This window comes from Cryptotermes secundus, unplaced genomic scaffold (genome assembly GCF_002891405.2).
Source record: "Cryptotermes secundus unplaced genomic scaffold, Csec_1.0 scaffold1072, whole genome shotgun sequence".
Classification (NCBI taxonomy): Eukaryota; Metazoa; Arthropoda; class Insecta; order Blattodea; family Kalotermitidae; genus Cryptotermes; species Cryptotermes secundus.
The window spans coordinates 3221-27136 of record NW_019735578.1 but is presented as its reverse complement, the minus strand read 5'-3'; the positions used below and the strand labels follow the sequence as shown (position 1 = coordinate 27136).

The following is a 23916-nucleotide window of genomic DNA, read 5'->3' as shown; positions in this document are numbered from 1 at the left end:
GATGCAAGAAATTTTAGTTTACTTCTCAAACTTTAAACAGGTAAAGCTACATGATGGCCTCACCTTACGTTGTTCTTCAAAGAGTTGATCTGCTTCTTCCTTCTCCTTTCGGAATTGTTCTTCCAGCACAAGGAGCCTCTTCTCCATCTCTACCTTTAGGTCAATGCCCTGTTTCTCCAGCAGCTCAATCTGTGCAAAGTTCCAGTCCACAGTTTCTCCATTTCCTGGAGTCTGAGCTGGAGAAGTTTTTTCAATGCATTCTGGAGCTGAAACATTTTAAAAACTGACTGTCCATGGAAAACCGACAGGGAAAAGAAATCCCTTTTTAGCCTGCTTTCTTTAATGTATGAGGTAATAATGACTTACTGTAGGTGGGCTTAAGAGTAGAGCTTAAGAGGTAGGAAGTAACAGAAAAATGAAGGAAATCAACAAGCTTGATGATGTATATTCTGCATCAAATATAATTAGGATAATTACATTAAGGAGGATGTGATGGATAGGGCATGTTGTACAGATAGAAAAGAGGAGAAATGCATGTAGAATTTTGGTTGGAAAACCTGAAGGAAAGAGACCACTTGGGAGACCTAGATATAAATGAGGGGATAGCATTAGTATGGATCTTAAAAAACAGGGTGGAAGGGCAAGGACTGGATTAATTTGGCTATGGAAAGGGACCAGTAATAAATTCCTGTGAAGAGAAATGAATCTTCAGGTACCACAAAAGTCAGGAAATTTCTTGTTCAGTCAAGTGACTATCAGCTTCTCAAAGACCTTGTTCCATGCAGTTAGGGAGTTAGTCTTATGGTACCATTAAGTTCGTGTGCCCATCTGTATATCTGTCCTCCTCCAACAGTTTTGAACCAAATGGCAGACATTCACAGAAATTGGTATGATCGTCATGTCATGGAGATCATCCCAGCTTTGTACCATTTAATCTTCTACCACCAATGAATCCGACACGATGTCCACATGAATTTGCAAGGTGGGGACTTCAAATGTTTGATACAATGGTTGATTCATCAGATGAACATTGTCCCTTATCTATGTATATAGGTAAAGGTAAAGCTATCCCTGTAACAGGCTGTGGAGGCCCATAGGATTGCAGGACGTCAAGGCTCGAGGGTGTCACAGCCTTATATGTCGACTGTCTTTGTCCCCAGGAAGATTCCTAGTATTAATTTCTGTTAGAGACTGAGTCAACTGTAAGGCCATAGTGAGGATGGAACGATCAGGTCAATTTTAAAATCCAGTGACCTCATTTGAACAGAACCTGTGACCATCTAGCTTTTAGCAGTGCCTCAACCAACTATGGTACTTTGCGCCCTCTTCCCCCATCTAGGGTATAATTAACATACAGACTACTTCAGAAAAGGACCCAATTTCCAAAATTCTGTGTACATTAAATATTTCCCACACAATGGACAATGTACAACACAATATTCACATAACTGTGAGGTGGGAGGAACATTTGTGCAATGTATCTTCAACAAACACCCAACATTGGAAATTATGCATAAAACTGATAATTAAATGTAATAATTATTAATTCATAATTACTGCTACCTTCACTAAATATGTAGAATGAAAGACATGAAGAAAAGTATGCATCATAAGTTCACTCATAACTTCCTGTTTTTATCCTTTAACACACTTGCATGGTAATTCTGATTATTAACTTCTGAGACAAGTGCAAGACTTGCTTAAAGAACAATTTGAAATGAAATTTGATGACAGTACACGCTGGGTTGTACACAGCAATCTTCCTACTACTGAATGGACAGCCTTCATGCATTAAAAAGTTCATCTGTACTTCAGCGAACACCGTTGCAGCTAATGTTGAATAAGTTCAATATGATAAAAATCACCATTACTTACTTCACTAAAACCTATGTAATTTTACCCTCTCATCTTCCAAATGACTTTTTTGAATGAGGTTTCAAAACCACGGTTATTATACACTTACTGGTTTCCCCATTGTATAGGTTCATTACATTTTCAACGACTTATATAAACAGTGCCATAAGTGGTTAAGGTACTATGCTACAAGCCAGAAGGTCGCGAGTTCAAGTCCCGACGAGGTCACTGGATTTTTTTCAATTGATCTAATCCTTCTGGCCGCACTAGGCCCTGGGGTTTACTCAGCCTCTAACAGAAATAAGTACCAGGAATTAATTAAATAATTTTCCTGGGGAGTGAAGCGCGGCCGGCGCGTAAGGCTGACAACCTTACCGCCATCTTTGAGCCGATTGTCAAGGTAATGTGGGACCCTTAACGTCTCACACCCCTATGGGCCTTCACAGCCTGTTACAGGGATAGCTTTACTTTATTTTTTTACTTACATATGAAGAGTTTGAGACATACAATATCTCCATGTGCAAGTCGTTTCAGCCTGTAGCTAATTAAATTCTTTTCAACATAGATATGTTCCTTAATATTCTGTTTTAAATACTTCAAAGTTCTGTATTTTCCTTGAAGCTCCCACATAAGACAGCTATACAGAACAGTACATAAAATTACAAATTTACATTCCAGTATATTATTTTTCAGTTCTCTGTAGAATAAATAAATAAAAACACTACAAATAATCCTGAAAAAAATACCGATGATAATTTTCTTAACTTATTCTGCACATAATTTCATAAAGACCCTCCATTTATGTTAACATCATTCCCAGAGACTTGGTTTCATCACATTTATTTGTAGTTTGCTGACTACTGCCATGTTCCATAAAAAGCAGAGATTTCCTTTGGTAGCTGGGTGACTATTAGCTTCTCAAGAAGGATTCTGTTGCATCAAGTTAGTTTAGTTAACTAGCAATTTTTTAGTATGATCATGGGACATCCTCACACATTTAATATTCATATTTTAACATTATTATTATTCTTAGTGGGGTGAGACTGAGTCCACTTGGTACTGCAGCCACTACTGGCATATTGTACCAGCTCCAGATGACAGATGATGGTGACTTTGGAGAAATTGGTGGAATGAAGATGGGTAGGGGAAACTGAAGTACTTGGAAGAAACGTGCCCCAGTGCCACTTTGTCCATCACAAATCTCACATGACCAGACTGGGGCTCAAACCTGGGCTGCCACAGTGGGAAACCAGCAACTAACCACTTGGACTATGGCGCAGCCTATATTTTAACATTACTTCCAAATTAATGCTTCTAATGCTTTTAAAATGATTTCCATGTTGATATTTATGGTATTGTGACACTGTATCTCCGGTAACTACTCTGATCATATTTCATGGATCGCAGGGGGCTAAATAAGAAAACAGTTCTCAAGCATGATGAAACGGACGTTCCTATAACATGTGCTTAAATACATTTCTTCATACCTGGATTTTCTGCTGGTGATGTTTTCTCCCGACGCTCACGTGCTGAAAGTAAAAACAAATGCATTCACAATTAGATGGATCTGTAAAGTTAATCAAGTGTTTAGTAGCTGTAAAATCATAAAATCACTGCAGATATCAATGTTCCAACATACCTTGATCAGGGTGATTGAACCTGAAGACGTGGTTCTTGCCAAGGATTACCCGAGAGCCAGTCTTGAGGACAACAGTCTCCTTTACTTCCCTGCCATTGACATAGCAGAGTGCCCCTTCCTGCGGAGTCATTGTGATGACTCCTTCATGGTTCTCAAAGACACAGTGTTCACTCAGAATATGGGAACCACTGAGTTGTATGTCTTGCGGAATATTGGCTTCCGCAGAGCCAACACGAGTGAAACCGTTCTTAATGTAGTACAGTAAGCACTCAGACATGGAAGGATCTTCATTCAGATTCACAAGATGTGGAGTCTGCAAGAAATTATTAGCTAAATGATAATATGGACTAATTATCTCATAGTAAAGAAATTTCAGAGATTATTTCTGTAACACTGGGAGCAGAATGCATATTAAACCCTTCAGTGACAGCCTCCTAAGATCTTGCATAAAAAAAGTACTGAATTTTAATTTATTTTTTCTTTTGAACAAAATGGGATTTCTTGAATTTCAATTCCTGTCACTGCTCGCCTAGTTCCTCACTTCTACCATCTGACACCTGTGTAGTAAAACAAAATGGGGGTGGAGAGCATATCAAGTACAGGGGATCAATCTTACTGATACTCGTTCATTATACACTCTTTTACCACTGATATAACTGATTTGGTACCATAAGGGCTGAAAGAAAACAGGCAGTAAAATCCTCATTTAAGATTTCCTTGGATATCAATGGAGTTGAACACTAAACTGAGGAAAATCTTAAATGGAGGAAATTAAATGCTCAGATTGACTTGGGAACTCTGAAATTAGATGTTATATGATAGAAACAGATATACAGATTTTAAGGCAAAATCTGCAAAATTAAAAATACATCTGTATTGCGAATGATGCATACCCTTTGAAATACCAGGACAAAGGTTTACATAATTTACAATATCTGTTAAATCTACAACTAAAAACCTCCATTGTAAACAACAGGACCTTCCCGAACCGTAAACATTGGCCAATGGAAGGGGAATTGCATAGGAGAGTTGAGAAACTGCATAAGTACTGCCTGATGATGGGAGAAAAAATGAATGGCCAAAACAAGTCATAATTGTAGAAACTGTACAGTTATCCTAGAATTCTACATATACTGTTAGACAAACTGAATAAAATATGATTGAAAACTTAAATTGTGGAACATTAAATGGAGATTCCAGTGTACATAACAGTGGCTTCAGTGGGGTATGAACATAATAAACATTCTCAATACTTAATTTTATTGCAAAACCAGCAGAACATTATGGTTCAATAGTAAACGCTCCTGTTCCACATTTGGGAAACTTCACGTTTGATTCTTGATTCAGACATTGGCTATCTTAATTGCTTTTTATAGTTCTCTTCAGTTCCTTCATGTGAATGCCGTGATAACTGCCTTAAAACAGACCATGACTACTTCTCAGCTTTTCTAGCAAACCTTTCATAATCAGTCCCCCATTCAGGGTCATTATAAATAACCAGAAGGGAAAGTGTCGCTCAGAGCAAGAAATACTTAGTACACAGGACTTTCTTATATTTTCTGCGCTTCTCATATCTTTCTCAATAATTCAAGTTTCTCTGTCACAATCCTGTGGTACCATAAATAGAAAATAGTCATGAAAATCCAAACCACGGGCTAGTTACATGTGCATAAACTCTCAATGCGCTGACCTTCTTCGGAGAGAAGACACCAACTGTGTTTCCATCTTCCTTAACTGCAACTCCCATTTCTGCAAACACGGCCTCTCTCTGCAGTCTGATGGCTTCTGTGCGCTTCAACTTCTCTTCCCACGTTTCATTCAGTTCTGTAATAACAGTGATTAACTGTAAGATCTGAGGTCCTAGCAGCTGTAATTATTATGACTTCTGTCTTCTGGGATATAATGCTGTGTAGTCTGCTGAAATTTACCCAACATTTTGGAGAAACATACTGCCTCCATCTTCAGGATAGAAAAGTGATGGGTTGGCTTCCAAGGGTCCTTCAAATTTTTATCATCTCATGTCTCTGCAAGGAATTTGTTCTACTTTCTGCTTGCTTCATGTTGGTTTCTTGCTTGACTTACTCTTCAACCCTGAAGATGGAGGCAACATGTTCCTCTAAAATGTTTGTGAATTTCAATGCACTACATGGCATTATATCCCAGATGATAGAACTCTTCAGTGATTAATTTATTGGTGTGTTATTTCATGATATAGTATTAAGTGCAGAAATTGAATACGAATGGTTTAGGATGATAAGTGATGAATTGGGAAGGAAGTACAAGTTATCGCCTACAATTACTACCAAAACAGAACCTTGACAGAGTTATGAAAAATGATCATAAACCTCATTCAAGATAGGCAATGATACTGACAAATTACCACTTACCTAAACCTGCTCATTAATACATTAGAACTGTTAATTTGATTCATGAATTAAAGCATCATTTGCAAATTACTCAACCACCATAAGTGTTATAATTCATGAATTTTCAGAAACGCCTGTGTAGTTTTGGATGCAATACATGTTCTTTCATTTAACAAATCAGAATATTTACACTCAGAAGAATGCCTATCAAGCTTCTCTTCATAACCTCATACAAAGCCTTTAAAATTTTGTAAGCAGAGATTTGGTATGCTTTGAATCTCTGCATGTCAGTCATAAGGAAGTGTGGAACAAAAAAAGTTGTGTTGAAACTTAACTTGACATCATACAGAGAACAAATTTTGGATGAATTGAACTTTTTTATGAAAACTGACATTTCAAAAGAACTTAAAAAATTTGCACAACTTTAATTCCATCCAAATATGCACAAACTTTCTACACTGATCAGTATTAGCACAAGACAATATATGAAACGTTTTCCAGTACAAAACGTAAAATGTAAAGATAAATTGTTCTAATAGCACCATATCATGAAGGCATCTATGGGGCACTAGATTTAGATGGTTTGCTGGTTGTCCCAGGAAAATAGACCATAATATCCAACAGATAGGAGACTGGGTGGGTACTTATGAGAATGAGTACCTAGCACTGCGACCTTCAATGGTCTATTTTGTTTGGGTGGGTACTTAACATCAGAGGCTTAAAATACTTTGACTGCAATTTAAAAAAAAATAAATATCTGTGCAAACTGTGAATACTCTGAATAATCAGTCCATCACAGAACCTGAGAAATGTCACCCTTTCAGAATTATGATGATGCTATTTGATTTTTTAACTAGGAACCTAAATGGTGTTGCTAAATGTACAGGCACTTATACAATCAATGCACTACTTTGTAGGAGATGCTCCATTAATCATGTAAATATCTACTTGTTTGGCAGCATTACTTAGAATCCCAGCTTAAAAAACCAAATGCCATCAACACAATTTTGAATGGTTACTTCTGCGGATTAAGAATGAACTGAAGGTACTTCATATGAATGCAAACTGAATGGTACTTCACTCACCAGCAATCAGCTTCTCACTTGCTTGCAACTGATCCACTGCCTCTTCAGCAATAGTGGATGCTGGAGCCACAAGCTGGCGGTCACTGTCTCGTTTCACAACCTTCATTCCTATACCTTCTTCCCCTGCAGAACAGCATCCAGACAGTCAACCAATAAAACTTTCTTGAGTTCCAAAGTAACACCAAAAGCATATCATTACAGCAGCATGGGACAAAAGATGAAATATATGAACTGATTCCTGGGGAAGAGGACATTCTTCTGCAGCCAAAATGTGCTCCAGACAAGGGCTGATTGCATGTTAAAATATAAAATAGTACATCTTCAACCACATTATTTGTAATGGAAGCAAGTACAACATAAAACTATGTAGGCATGTGGTTTGATGATACTGAAAAAAATTCATCACTGAACTGGAAGTAGAAATATGTTTCATGCAGATATGAAATAAAACCGTTTCCAGAATGCTTCTTAAATGAATGGTGGCAAGAAATCTCCATGTTTTAACTTCCATTAGTTTCTTTATAGATGTAATTTTGATTTGTTATTATAATTCTCAAATATTTAAACTTTTCACAAATTTGGAATTTACTAGCTACCTTTAAATAATTATTTTGTCCTGAATTATGATTATGAGACATGAACATATACTTAGCTTTCTATACATTCACTTCCATAGTGTGAATGTGTTGCATGCAGTGAAAAGATTGCATCACATTTGATTGAACATGCAAAAATTCACGAAGTGCCTAGTTTTAAAATAACTTTACTTTTAAGATCTGCATGAAACAATGTCCAGTCCATATTTTCTTCCATGGCATCTGTGTTTCTACCACAGCTTATGTATTTCCGAACAGCATAAGGCAATTCGATGTCATGCCAAGACACAGAAGTGTCCATCAGTCAACTTCACCAATGAATTCAAACATCTGAGCATATCAAGCTGACTTTTGTTAGTGTATAGCAATGGTTAACATTCATACATTCTACTTGTGACTGGACTGCAAAATGGAAAGTTATGCCTGTGACAGTAATAGTAACAGTAAGAAAATAAGTACATCACATTAAGTTTCTTATATGTACTGTACATGTCAAGACAGCAAAACTCATGGCAACATGAGAAATGTGATGAATAACATTTAATCAAACTTGTAAGAATGGAGTTTAATAGAATATGCCAGTTTGTTTTCAAATAAAGCATCAGTTAAGTTCTTTATCACATAAGGTACCATATATCATATATAAAAGCACATAAAAAGCTTATGTTTATATGCATTTTAGAAACAAGAACTAGTTTTCTGAACAAGCTGCTGATGTATGAGAGAAGGCAAGTAATATTTAACATGCACGTGCTCTGATTTAGGCAATTTTTCTGTACGTAACATTATACACAGAACATTAAAAAATTGTGATGCCTTTGCTAGGGACAGGAATACAAAAAATACTAATTACTGGTCAACTGACTAAATTAAACTGAATAATTAATTAATTCCACAACAACAGTTTTTAAACTGGTGAAGATATTCCCTATGATGGAACTTGAAGATTCATTACTGTCACCATATAACATGATACTGAACCATATCCTAGGACAGCTTAATCCAATTAGCTTCTTTACAGCCTATGTTTCTTGAGATCCACTTTAATATTATCCTTCCATCTTCAGCTAAATGACCTCGTTTCCTTCAGTACCAATATTTTAATGTATTTATTTTTACCCCACGTTTTATATTCCCATCTATTTTATACTTCTCTATTTAATTATCTTAAAAATATTAGATCTTAAGAATAAGATGTGAAGGTCTTCAGTACATAATTTTCTTCAATCTCATGTTATTTTCAGTACTTCTTGGCCCAAATATTCTCTTCAGCACTTTGTGTTGGATGACTTAAGGTCACTAATGACAAGCATCAGCAGATTATGGGCGCTGGGGTACTCCATATCGGTCTCACTGATTACTGTACCCAGTGACACAAATGGAAAATACAAAAGTTCATTACAAGACCGGCAAGAGGACCTCATTATATCAATTTGCTTCTTTAAAAAAAAGGGGGGTAAGATAGGCTAAATACGAAGTACCCATCAGGGGAATGTCGAATGTACGTATATGAAATTCTGGTCCACACGCTTCAGAGAAAGATGCTGCTTGAAAGACCTAGGAAGAAATGGCAGAATTTTAAAATGGGTGTTAGAAAAACAGGATAAAAAGGCATGGCCTGATTCAAGAGGCTCAGGATAGGTGCAAATGATGGGTTTTGTGAACACACTGATGAATCTTCAGGTTCTATAATAGCAGGAAATCTTTTGACCAGCTTAACAACTATTAACTGTTCAAGAAAACCCTGTGCCACAGGTTAACTGATTAGTTAGTTATGCATAATATTTCATGGTGGGCTTCTCTGTTTTAAACGCTTTGAAGAAAAAAGGACAGTTTTAGTGAAATGAACAGAAGTTAAGATCCTGTTAAAATTCACATCACTTATTAATGTAGGGAACAGACAGAAACGTTAACAGTGCACTGTGGCTTATACACAGATATGGGCAATCCATACAAAACTCATTTTCTGCACACAGAAATTCATGTGTATTTCCAGCAACATTACTCTGAATGGTGCATGATTTATGAAATTAAGGTTCTCAAGGCAGTGAACATAAAGATTACCCTCTTCTGGGGTGTGACAGTGTGTAATCTGATATGGAGAAACCTGTTGCCTTCCTTGCCTAGAAGATGGAGACAACAGGTCCTCTGAAATGCTGGTGCCTTTCCGCCAGACTACACAATGTCACATTCCAAAAGACAGTAATCTTCAATTCATATTTTGTTATGAAGAGCTGCATGGTACATTCATGAGGTGAAACAAGAAATTCCTGGAACAGATACACAGGTTCAGACAGCAACAAATGACAGGACAAAAGAAATGGTGCATAACATACATAATAATCTTTCAGAAAACATTGGAGTTATGTTTTCTGGGAACATGTCTACAAAAACAGCTACTATAACTAGTACCATATGTCACAGTACACTGTGCATTGTATGTATCACATATAATTATGAGTTGCATAGTACAAGGGAAGTAGCACAATGGAAGAATAATTTCACAGGTCTGCTGTATATACAGAAATGCACGTTACAGCTGCTACTTGAAGGATCAGCGTAGCTAAGTAACATGGGGTCTGTGTACAAGGGAGGAACACTTAAAGCTTATGTTTCAGTCTCACCTCAGTACCACTTGGTGTTGGGAGGGAGATGCAGGCTGTATCACGTCATATGTTCAGACATTCAAGAAACTCTAAATCATTACTGTAATATTTTTACAATCACAACTTCTTTAAATGTGTTCTGTTCTTACAGGTGTGTCACATGGAAGAACTTATTATAAACAGTGCACATCACCATTAAACCTTTCCATGCTAATCGTTTCAGAAAAAAAATTAATACTGCCATGTGATGGAGTGTGTACCTGGTACATGTACTTGTACCATGGAAGAAGCTATCAAATTGCAAACATTTACTCTAATTGGTCTGTTGATCTTTGTCTATTTGTAGTTGTGTATATATAAAAATTGGTTATCTTCCATTTCTACATATCAATTCTTGATTAGACAGCCTTCTTTTAACTAATCCAGTTGTACTGAAATTGTAATATTCTTATATTAATTACAACCATGTGACCATACTGAAAATAATAATGGCATAAGTCAGAACTTAGACATGTTGCCATGCACCTCCCCTTCCACTTAGCACTATACATTTACACAGTGCGCAAAGGCCATGCAGCATACATACATCTCTGCTGCCTGCATCATAAACCTACTGAATTCTAAGTCCACTTTCACATCTTGACAAAACCACATTTTGTATACATAAAAAAAATCTTAAAAATGTAGACTAATTTTAAGAACCGAATTTACTTATTACTTACCTACAGTACCAAGAACAAACATTCTCATGTAATTAATTCTATTTATGAAGCCATTTTCCATTGTGTGTAATTGCACAAAGAAAGATGGATTCAAGAAATTTTGTTTTGATTACCAGCAGGTTCTTTCATTTAGTATAACACCAATCATTTTGTTTAAATTTGTAAAATCAGCTTTTTTTAAAAAAATTTATAACTTTTGCCTCGCAAGGACATACTGAGATTAAAACTTTGGTTTAAAGTCACAAGTGCATTTTCTGTCCTACCAATACAGCATCCTGTTATATTTGCTCAATACTTCTAGTTATCACCGCACTGAATAATTTCGTCAAAAGGTACAATTTTTACATAATTATACATTTTATGTATCATTTCACTTATTCAGAAAACTTCTTATTCTTTATATGCGGTGTTTTGCAAACAGCCATACTAAATGAAATATTATGGCACTCTGTCAGTCCTAATGCCAGAAGAGAATGAAGGCATACAGCCATGACATAAGGTACCAGTAAAAACTATTTCAAACTTATGGGACATTGAATTTCTTAGAGGAAGAAGCCTGGGATTTATATTTCTAATGTCTTGATACACTCAAATCCATATTCCTTTCAATGACCAACTTTTGCAACTGAAATCGGTTCCAGTTTAAGGTTTGTGCCAAACTAAAGAGAAAAGTGAAACACTGGATTTGTTATTTGTGCTGGTACTTAGCATACTTGATCCCACAACTGACCCTTCTGTAACCCATGAAATTCTATTGTGCACAATGCACATAAAGTCTAGCAAGTCAGATGTACTGGGGACACATTAGGTATTACTCACTTATATACTTGTCAACAGAGAAAATACATATTACATTATATTTAAACAATATAAAACAGGGACTAAGCCAGAAGCCAACAACTCTAGTGAAGGAAAAATAAGATTGAGGAATAAAATTGTATAAAAACAGACCACAGAGGTGCAAAGTAGCAATGATCAAAATATAATAATTCAAAAGGTAGTCTAGTCTTAAGATGCTTTTACTTATACATCAAACCCATCTTCATTTCACATCCTCTGTTATATTGAATGACCTCTCTACCAGGTGGCACAAAAAATTGTAAAAATGAATGGCTATACAGGTTTGAATACAAGTCACATGAGGTATGCAGAATATACCTTACTATAGTAGATTCTACAGGATTCTGAGGTTAGTTCTTTCTAACAAATCCTGCAGAGTAGGTGTCTCCCAACCCTCATGTGAGGACGGGAACAGATCCAGTTTCCAAAATGTTGTGTTCTTTGTGTTTATTAGAAGACCAGATCATGGACAAGTCCAAGAACCCAGAAATCCTGAGTGATACGTTATTCAGTTTGGTTCATTTGTTACAAAGAAATGATATTAATTTGTAATATGAAAATAGTAATTTTTACGTTCACATTACCCCCTCCAAAAGTGACAGCTGATGTTACAAATGAATTTGTAAGATCCACAAAATGGTTCTCAGACTCTCAACATTTATATCCATTAGAATGACATATATGGAACAAACCCATATATAGTTAATGTACAAGAGCCAGAGAACTGTTGCAGTCACTGGGGATACTAGAACAGAAAACTGAGTATCAGCCACCGATAGATTCAAGCATTAGTTTCCACTGGAACAGCACTTGGTTCATCACATACACAATCTGAGTTCTGTACATAATTGCCTTCACAGCCAATTATGGACCAACACTACTTTGACCTAAACATGTTGCAAGCAGGAATCAGGCATGCATACAGATTGCAAATTGATTCCTACAATGCATAAAATATACCACTGTGGTCAATGTTATTACATTTCAATCCTCAAAACAGAAAGTAACAAGGCAGCTGGAAAGCTATAACATATGGTATGTTATTTCACGAGATTTGGTTTACTTACAATTGTTATTCTTATTGTTATTCTCTTTCTTTTCATATATGACTTTACCATCTGGCCCTGGGCAGAGTAATACAGAAAAAAGACAAAGAGAGTTAAAATAATAGCTAGGCCCCAGTCCAGTGGTCCTAAACAGAGAAAGAGTGGCTAAACAGCCACATCCAGAACTGGTAAGATGTAAAAGGAAGACATAAGAAAACTATATTTCTAGATGGTATCAATTCCAGTGTAATATTTTTTTTCAAAAAATAAAAAGGGAAAATAATATCGAATCTGACTGCCTGTCTCATTTTAAAGCAATCTATAATATTTTCATGATTATTAAATTCACTTATAACAAGCCATATTTCATAACCTTAATAATATAAACAAATTAAGTCTTTAAAACACAGTAAAGTATCTCAAACAGTTTCATTAACAAATGTACAAATTATAAAACAAAAGAGATATTGTCTAAATAAAATGTATATACATATACACATAAGGTTAAACAACCGAATGTTCACTCTCACATTAAGTAACTTCAACAAAAATTTACTGGTTAGCCACCAATAATCCCTCAACCCTGAATACACTCAGACCCTGTCCTTCCTTCAGTCAAAACCATTTCAGCAAGATTCAAGAATTTCTAGATGGAATGATCATTATTTGGTTCACTTCTGCAATCAAGAAATCCACTATATTTACCTCAACTTTGTTTTTGCCCATTTCTTGAAATTTCAGCACCTACAAATGATTATTTGGTATAAAAAAGATGGTGTGTCATAATTAAAGTATGATATACCAACAGAGGAACATCTGCAGACTGGTAGTTGCTCTACAAACCAATTAGTGTTACTAAGGATAAAGGGATTAAGAGTTGTAACACATCTTATGGCATTAGCCCAGTATTTGTCTAGACTTCAGAAAAGCTGGTTGTCTTGTAAGATTTCAAGCTGGTACCTCTAATATACAAAGCAGGAAGAGTGTTTCTTGCTGCTTTTATAGTTTATTTAACAATATCTATTCAAATGTATATGTTCTGTCACATGGGAGGGTGACTGTAAACAATAAACTGTTAAGGAGGTTAAGTGGTCATCGTCTGTTCTACGATAGTGTACCAGCGATTCCTGCAAAGACTTGGAGGGAAAGCCAGCCAGAATACCTTGTCTCTGGGCTGAATTCTGAACCTGAAGTAGGAGTGTTAGCCATTATATTACATTTGATTAAGTAAATTAATCATGATGAATTCCTGGTGTTGTTACTGCTTCAAGATTAAGAATATGGCTTGTTAAGGTCAAAATATTATTTTAGGGAAACCTCTAAAATGAAATGAAGAAAATACAGACACTTTGGAAAATAGTATTCAAACATGTGATACTGTACAATGATGTTAATTACACTTTTTACAAATCTACAAGCCTCACTTCACACCATTTGGAAGCAGTTAGATAAAGACTGTATCACTAAAAGCAACTTTAATAATCTGGCAGCATTACATATCTGATGTAACTTACAAGCTATACAGTCAAACAGTGATTTGACAGCAGGACTAGCAACATACCTTCCTGGACTTCAATGCCTTCTGCCTTCAGCAAGTCACGCAGGCGCATGATCTCTTCTTTCAGTTCTCGGATGAGTTTGGCATTAGCATCCTCGTTGACAACAGCCTTGCATACAATCTGCTTTGCTCGATCAGCATACCTGTTGCACCAGAAGAAATTCTGATTTCAAACATGAAAACCTAAATCTACTAATACTCATATACACACAGAAGCATGTACACATGCACATATTTTAAAACATAATCCAAAGAGTTACATATCATTATGGACTAAGCAAAATAACCCATGACAATGAAAATATCTTTTAAGCTTCCACACTGCTTTCTCTAAAAACACACAGGGAGAAAGACAAACAGTGTTCTACAGATCCCAATCATTCTAATAGATAATAAGAATTCTATGGAAGATGACTGAATAATATCAGACATAAATTAAAATTTTAATTTCACAACTAGAGGACAATGGAGGTAGAGTGTTTATTTATACAGGTACCTATGATGTATGATCTATGGTTAGCAAAACAGTTTTATTCTGGTGTTTGAAGTCACTATAGCAGAGTGGACCAGTTGACATTATTTTATTATCCACCAGAACCTTGCCAGGAAAGAATACCAGAGATTTTGAAAACATTCTATGATAAAACTGTAAAAATTACAAATGACATTAAACCAGAACCTTCAGATTCAAGAGTCATACGCACTTGATTTGTTGAACCTTAAAGTTAGGTACAGAAATATGACTGTACTGGATTAAGTGCTATCATGCATATTCACGCTTTGATCAGACATATCAACCATGTTCATGACTAGGAATCCATAGCAAATTCATTTTCTTTTAACAGTGCAAAATATATTACACATGTTGATGTCTACTTCATGTGCAGAAAACCTAAAAGGAAGAGACCACTAGGACACCCTTGAAATAGATGACAGATGGGATGATGCTATTAGACTGGATTTTAAAGCACATAGTGGGAGGGTGTAGTCTGGATTTATCCGGCCCAGGAAAGAAATCAATGACAGACATTTGTGAATATGGTAATAACAGAATTTCTTGAATAACTGAATGACTAGTAGCTTTTAAAGAAAGATTTTCTCCTTTTCCTCCATTACGTTAGTCAGCTAGATGGAGTAAGAACTCCTGGTTAGAAAATGATTGTTTTTTGAGGTGTGTACTACACACAATTTCAATTCTGGGTGCAATCCTTTATAATAAGTTCAGTTTAAATAAAGTAACTCTAGTCATTCTGTTTCAATCAGCGTGTAAAGAACTTCAAAATTTCAAACTATAATCACATTTAAAGAATAAAAGTGTAGAACAAAAGCACTCACTAATGTAAAACCTGGAAAAGAAAAAGAAAGAAAGAAAAAAAAAAGAGATTAATGTCACACACCCAATGACACAAAATTGTGCTGACCTGAGAGTTGACAGGGTTTCATCATAATTGATGTCAGCAGGGCTAATAGCTGCTATCATGGCAGTTTTGGAGTTTCCTCCGAGATTCTCCCTCAAGAGCCAAGTCAAAACCGAATCTCGATAAGGAATAAAATCAGCTTTCTTTTTCTTTTTAGTTGCCTATATTTGGGAAGGAAAATGTATAACATGATAAATAACATTTAATTATACACATTATAAAGGAATATTACTAATTTAAATCTCTGCATATAATGATATAGGTTACTTTGGACATCAGGAATGCTTTTAAAAAATGCAACATATAACATGTTGGAAGGGAAATTTTAAGCATATGCCCTTATTGCAACCACTTTATTTACAACATTATTATACAGGAAGTATACAAATTTATTTATTCAAAATATAAATGGAAACTCCTTCACTTGTTCTTCACATTTGTGATGGATCATTAATTTACTGTCTGGTCAGCTATCTATACTATAGCATCAACTAAGAATTTTTTTTTTTGCATTTCTGGGCATTTTATATATTATTTCTGATAATGCCATTCCCTTAGTTTGGGAAGAAGCTATGTTCAATGAATTATATATGTAAGAATAAGACATGTTCATATTTTTCAATAAATTCAAATTATCTGATAATATTAACTGCACACTTCTTTTACACTTATTTCTTACTTATTTCATATTTTAAACTTACTCACATATTGCTATTCATTAAATTATTATGTGTAAGTATCTTGAAGATGTCCAACTATTTCTTACTGTTAACAAGAACAGATAATGAAAAAAATATACTGAGCATGTGTATCAATTTCTGTCAAATATTACATACTTAAAAGACCAATGAAACTTCAGAAAGCATTACAACAGCATTATTCCTTAAAAGCTTCTCAACTCTTACATCAATAACAAACACATCCTTGCAATTATATAACACTTAATATAGTATTTAGAATTTAATGTTTCAAGATGCACTTACCGCCTAATCCAAAGAGGGAAAATGGAAGAGAAAGTAAATGTTAATATACTGCATTATTGTAAAACGGTGCATATATTTGCATCTGTACTCACTGGAAGCCACTTATCAAACTTCCGCCAGTGACACAGTAATTAATACTGAATATTATAAAAGTAGGTTTAACATCTTGTGATTTCTGAATAACTGCAGACTTTATGTGGCTATGAATGTCATGTACAGATAACTTTGAATACAAAATAGAGATGGAGAAGGAAGAGGGAAATGACTAGATCTCGCTGTATATAACGAGAAGATACACAATAATCTTGTCAAGATAACAAATCCTGGTCCAGTAATGAACCAGGGAGTGTTCAAGTGAAAAGCAGGAGTGATATACTAGCCATAATGTTTAGTAACAGATGCACAGAAGGCTTTCTGAGAGGGGAGATGAATAAACGCACACAAATTAACTGGACAAACTGAAGCAGTATAAAATGTCTTTCAGAATGTATGCTATTTGGTTTCACCACTAAGGGAATAGAGCAAACTGCTTTACAAAATCTGCATTAAAAGATCACCATTGAAGGAAGTTTATGCTTAATTTCATTGTAGCAATTAAACTACTACAGAATGAAGAATATAATGAATTTAAATGATTGTTAAAACCAGGAAAAAATTATGTCTTATATTTCTTGCAGCTGCCTGACCATGTCTCATTATCTCAAAATCTGAGATTCTGTGGTTTAAGAGGACTTAAGAGTTATGCATGAATGCTCCAAAGATTACATTTGTTACATGGACTTACACTTTGAAGGTGGGAAAAAATATGCATGATACCAAATTTTAATTTCTGAGGTCCAACCTTTATGAAGAAGTCATAAGAAACTGATGTTGTAATTTATTTACTGACAATAATAAGAACCACATTTTGTGATAAACTACAATTTCAATGCTTGGGCTGTCAATTTATATTTCAGATATATAACATGTAAAGTAAAGAGTTGACAACAATTTTCTGGGCACAATAACTTGTAAAGTTCAAACAACCAGTGGAGGATATGAGTTAATTTTATCGTAACTACTTATAGGAAATGAGACACATCAATACAAGACTGTTTGGAATTCCATTACAGAGCGGGTTTGTACTCACCACTTCTGCGAGAGCAGAGATGACCTTCCCAAGTGTGGTCAGACTTTTATTGATATTAGCACCCTCCTTGAGACGTGTGCCCTTAGCTCCAGTTGAGTCTGCTCGCTCTGATCCCGCCAGATCAACTAGTGAGATTTTACTCACTTTCTCTGTAGAAAGTTCTGTGGTCTTATCAACGCGTTGCTGAGTGAAGAATATGGTGAACACAGCATGTGAACGACTTGAAGTTTCATTCATGTTTGTTGCAGCAACAGTTCTGAAAGGCATATCATAATGGTGTGAAACAAATTACAATGTGATGTGCTGATAGTGTTTATACTTTCAAATCTTTCTGAAGGTTTTCCTAAGACTGATTCCACAGATCTGTTTTGTTTTAATGATTTTCCTCTGTTATATATGATGGACCTTACCTTGCTTTATTACCCTCATCTATGAGGTCATGTATGTCTTGATATGAAGTGACAGCGAGCTTCGAAAGGTCCTCCACATATGGACCAAGTAGGGGATGTTCTCTTACACGTAGGTTTCCCTTGTTCTTGGGATTGAGCAGGTCTCGCACACGTTCACAGTAAATTTCCATGTAACTCACCTGAAATCAGGTACAGCACCAGCCTCAGCGTCTCCAATTAATTGATATATAAGCTTGATGGGATAAGGGCAATTTTAAACACATTGCTGATTTGCAAGGCTTGGTCTCATTGGTGGATCCTATACACAGCATGAAGAAAATTGTGGTGGTACTTTCCCTTTGCTGCATAACTTCCTGTAAATATTGTTTAACTGCTCTGTGTGACTGTCTTATTAATAATCATGACTATGTTACAACCAATAAAATTTTAACATACTATTAGAATGAGCAAGAAAGATGATAAGTAGTTACTATAGGATTCTGACGATGGTGTATAACACACTGATATATTGGGTTTTTGGACTTTATCCATCGTCCTGGTTTTTAAGATAACTAANAAGGCTGTAGTTCAATTCCAGGTAATGTTGTGACTAACATATTCAGATGAAATATTATTTGAAAATGAAGATCATTACTTATATTAATTATGCTGGAACTCTTGGGAATGTATTCCATAAGCAGATGTGATTAGGAGAGTCCCAGTGATAACCAGTAGGAGTTCGCTGAAAGTTCACCAGAAACAGTTATAAATGAGACCTATTTGGTGAGCGAGACACAAATACGAGGAGAAAAATGAGACTGTTCTCACAAAAATTGGATGCAAGGTATAAACTATACTGAAGTTGCTCAAGTTCAAATTCAGTGGTAGGTTTCAGCAAAAGTATGATTGAACCCATGGGTCACAGGAGCTGCCAGTATAAAAATAATGTTCTAATGACCAAATGTAAACGGAAACACAAAGAAGCTGAACATTCAAAATTGTCATTCATGATATTACACTTAAATGTTAAATAAAGAATAGCCAACATGCACTCCAAAAAATGTAAGCCGTACGATTATGAACCAGATTAATTAAAACTGATTGTTAATTCTGTACATACAGACAGCTGAAGTCCTAGAAATGTGATCATAAACGAATTGTGATAAGAAAAGAATACCTATTGTGAAGTTCAAAACCAAATCCAGTTACCAATAAAAAACCAGAAGAGAAAATATAGTTCCTGTGATCTACACAAAAAATTTGATATGAAAGTAAATTGAATGAAATAAAAATATGACTGAAACTGGAGTGAATCACATCTTCTAGCAACTAAATCTGTTCTTATATCACTTAAAATCCCTGGATTTTGCATGTTTAGAGCTCTACTTTTTAATGTACATATGATGAGTTTCTGTTATCACATATGATAATTTATATGATGTGTATGTATTGACCGTCCTCTAGTGCACACAATCTCACATGTCACTTCACTACATGTTTCGGCATCACTGTGCCATTCTCAGGTGTGTTATTTACGTTAAACTACTGCACTGCTCGCCATCATGTGTTTATAAAATGATGACGAATATACATTTTAAATCATTTTATAAACGACACATGATGGCAAGCAGTGCAATAGTTTAATGTAAATAACACACATGAGGGTGGCACAGTGATGCCGAAACATGTAGTGAAGTGACAAGTGAGATTGTGTGCACTAGAGGACGGTCAATACATACACATCATGGACATGAATCAGTGCAACAGGACGCTAAAATACAACACTGATAATTTCTGTCTTATTACAATAGAATTCACTCCTTACCTCAACTGAATATTTCAGTTCTTCTGATGACGTATTCCGAATCCTCTGAAAGAGATCCTTACAGATCTGTGGAATGATTCCTTCCTGTCCTTCCTCCTCTTGCCTTCCCATCATTGTATATGATTTCCCAGCACCAGTTTGTCCATATGCAAATATACAAACATTATAACCTGCAAGAAAGAAAGTATGGACCCTCAACTATGCCAGCATACAAAATGTTCAACAGAAAGTTACATGACAATTCCCTATGAATGTGTTCAGTTTATAATAACAGATTTTACCTTCGAATGCATGTTGTAACATTTCTTCCCCTATGTCCTTGTAAACCATGATTTGTGAAGAGAAATTTGGATCTGATACCTAAAACAAAGAAGGCAACATATTTATAGTTACACAATAACACTCTCTGTTCTTAGTTCTCACTGAAAGTAATTCCAATTACATCTTCTGATATCAAACAGAATAATACCTCATAACAAGCCTGCAAACTGTAAATATAAACAATAACCATTTGATGATCAAGATGATCAACTTAGTGACTGTAGGCCTCTGAGGAACACATCCATGGTTATCATCAATAACCATTTGGAAGAAGATAGGCACATGACATAAAGGAATTTCTCATGAAAGAAACCATTCCACAGTCTCTGTTTTAGCCTTCAAATTAACTCCAAATCACTTCACACACAGGCAGCCAGTGTTCTGATCCTGAATGGCAAAGCATGGCCCCACAAGACACACCCTGTACCTGATCTTATGGGAGAGTATGAAAGGAAAGAGCTGCCTCATCCCTCCTAGTTTTGGCATTAGTACATTGGACTTTCGTCTACTGCATAGTGGAAAATACAGGTTGCCTGAGAATGAGTCCACACATTTTAAATATTTTTATTGAGAAAGTAAACAGAGTCAGAAGAGTGTGGTTTTCATCACATGACAGCAGAAATTCGAAGTTGTATGTATGATACTTGTTCTGTCGAGTGCAAATGACTGTGCGCATGCTTAAGTTTCAGGGTATTTGAATACCAAATGGACAACGTGAGAGTAACAAAGGGAGCTCAGGTCACAGTGAAATGAGATGGAGAAAGGGGAGGATAGCTGTTTCATATGGTGAAAACTACACTCTCCTAACTAACTAACGCTGTGGTTTTAGTCTGTAAGTGAACTATACCGACCGAGTGACAGAACTACACTCTCCTAGCTCTGATTATTTTATCAACAAAAATGTTAAAAATGTGTGTACTCCTTCTTGGACATCCTGTATTTCAGAAGCATTTACAACATATCTACAGAAGGGGACTGACCTATCCAATATCAATAATGGGGACCTACTGAAAGGTGTTCAAGCTTTACCGAAGTGTTTGGAGGCTGTCATGAGGCAGAACTGTAATTACATCAAAGGAATGTAAAATTTGAATGTAAAAAAAAAAAAAATATTTTTGGACCGGAAGTGAATTGTTTGTTGCATATGTAACAACTTACATCATGTGACCAATATGAATAATCATAGTTGAAGTTTTTTGTTGCATCTTTGGAGCCAGCTGGAACTTTTGGATTGACAATATCTGTAAAAAAAAAATCACACAATGAGTAACATTGGCAATAATAAAATTCTTTTATATATTGAAAAGGATCTTTTTACCAGCAAATTGGACTTAAATTTGAGGAAGAAACTAGTGAAATTGAGGAAGAAACTAGTGAAATGCTACATTTGGAGCATAGCTCTGTATGGGGCTGAAACATGGACACTTAGGGCAGTAGATCAGAAACATCTGGAAAGTTTCGAAATGTGGTGTTGGAGAAGAATGGAGAAGATCAGTTGGACCGATTATGTGAGAAATGAAGAAGTGTTAATTAGAGTCAGTGAGCAGAGGAATATCCTACATGAAATAAGAAAACGGAAGGCTAATTGGATTGGTCATGTTTTACGCAGAAACTGCCTTCTAAAAGAAGCTATCGAAGGAAAGATAGATGGGCGGATAGAAGTGACAAGAAGACGAGGAAGAAGACGTAAGAAGATGCTGGATGACCTTGGGGACAGAAGAGGATACTGTCATTTGAAGGAGAAAGCTCTAGATCGCATTAAGTGGAGGAATTGTTTTGAAAGAGACTGTGGACCTGTCGTCTTGACAGATTACTGATGATGATGATTGAAAAGGAGCAAATTGCAAACTGCCAGGTGCTGCATTTTGAGTACCCAGATTGCAGTACGAAGGGGCTCTGAATCATCACATTCTTACAACTTAAACCAATCTTACAACCACATACAGAGTTTCATTTTAAAAATACTAGCTAACGTCCATGTAGAAAAAGAGATGACTGAAGGTAAACAGGCATCATCGTTTCTTTACACGGCTGCATGAGTATTCTTTCTGCAAAATTATATTATATTTTGACATGATTACTGAAACATCGCCCTCTGGTACGTAACGGTACGATAAACAAGCAAGCCATTGATAGGTAACGGCCTGCGACAACAAAAAAAAAAAAAAAACGATTTCGAGCGGTGTTTTCTACGCGGTCCGTACCGTGGCAATATAGTGACAGCCGTTGAGGCAACTTAGTCATTCGCAGCATAGGACAAGGAGAAACCAGAAATAGAAGATATAATAAGAGGCTTAAACTTGGCGGCGGTCAAGCGTACGACCGTTCAAGTGATTATGCTGCCGTTGTAGCATAAGACAAGTAAGATAGGCATGATCTGCTTTGCAAAGCCTGGATTGACAGAGGACTTGTACATAATGCAAAAGGAAAAATTTCAATAACATGTTATATATGCGATACGTACACTTGCCAAAGGCCAAGCTCGTTCATAAGAGACAGACCAATTCTCTCGTCAGAGAGGATGTAACGTAAGGCCTATGACCGCAAGAGTTCAGCTGAAAAAATCTCCGGTCGGGAACCTCAAGGGGCTTGGTGCCATAACGAACTGACTGGCGGTAAACCACCGGTCGTAAAGTATCTGTGACTCTTGACTCTGAACTTAGTTGCTGCCATGAGGAGACGCACGGCAGTCGCCAGTAGGTAAGGACATACGTACGGAAGCAAAAGAATCTACATTGTTGACAGCCGTTGCCAGGCAACGACTGATGAAGACACAGAAGACTTTATGTGTGGTGTAGTACAGTGATTTGTAGAGAGTGTAGATCCGTGGAATCGTTATATTTACCTGTAGTTACGAGTTTTAAGTGTTCAAAAAATCCAATTACCAACCCAAACCCCGTGTTTAGTCCTTAAATCGTGACAATATATAGGCAGATCGATGAGGATCCAGCGTTTGGATTTGTTTACCAATTCATTACTGCGTACATTGCCGTCCTCACGCGGCAACTTCTCCGATACCACTGTTTCACATATAGCCTACACGAATGGTTGCAGGCGTTTCCACGTACTCCGCAGATTAGTTATTCTAAAATTCTTGTTATTGTTTTATGTTGATCGTAATGGAAAAAGTCACGAATATGTTTACAGAGTTATTTAAGACGCTGAGACCATGTACTGCGAATGATCATCATCATCAACATCAGTAATCTGTCAAGACGACAGGTCCACAGTCTCTTCCAAAACAGTTCCTCCAATTGATGCGATCTAGAGCTTTCTCCTTCAAATGAGAATATCCTCTTCTGTCCCCAAGGTCATCCAGCATCTTCTTACGTCTTCTTCCTCGTCTTCTTGTCACTTCTATCCGCCCATCTATCTTTCCTTCGATAACTTCTTTTAGAAGGCAGTTTCTGCGTAAAACATGACCAATCCAATTAGCCTTCCGTTTTCTTATTTCGTGTAGGATATTCCTCTGCTCACTGACTCTAATTAACACTTCTTCATTTCTCACATAATCAGTCCAACTGATCTTCTCCATCCTT

At 36.1% G+C, this 23916-nt stretch overlaps 1 protein-coding gene across 15 annotated transcripts in view; it reads right to left on the bottom strand.

Moving 5' to 3' along the window:
• The window catches only part of LOC111869672 (kinesin-like protein unc-104), a gene marked incomplete at its 5' end in the record, with an annotated part of 73241 nt that extends 51623 nt beyond the window's left edge, over nucleotides 1–21618 (bottom strand). For 7 of the 15 annotated variants that reach the window (XM_033753514.1, XM_033753519.1, XM_033753516.1 and 4 more), the window contains 14 exon segments: nucleotides 64–266; nucleotides 3342–3383; nucleotides 3494–3806; nucleotides 5184–5317; nucleotides 6945–7067; nucleotides 12776–12832; nucleotides 14316–14455; nucleotides 15734–15891; nucleotides 16714–16716; nucleotides 17843–18098; nucleotides 18253–18431; nucleotides 20057–20226; nucleotides 20338–20416; nucleotides 21536–21618. In XM_033753514.1, coding sequence (XP_033609405.1) covers nucleotides 64–266; nucleotides 3342–3383; nucleotides 3494–3806; nucleotides 5184–5317; nucleotides 6945–7067; nucleotides 12776–12832; nucleotides 14316–14455; nucleotides 15734–15891; nucleotides 16714–16716; nucleotides 17843–18098; nucleotides 18253–18431; nucleotides 20057–20226; nucleotides 20338–20416; nucleotides 21536–21618 — 1940 coding nt within the window. 15 annotated transcript variants of the gene reach the window in all.
• Nucleotides 21619–23916: the final 2298 nt, after the last annotated feature.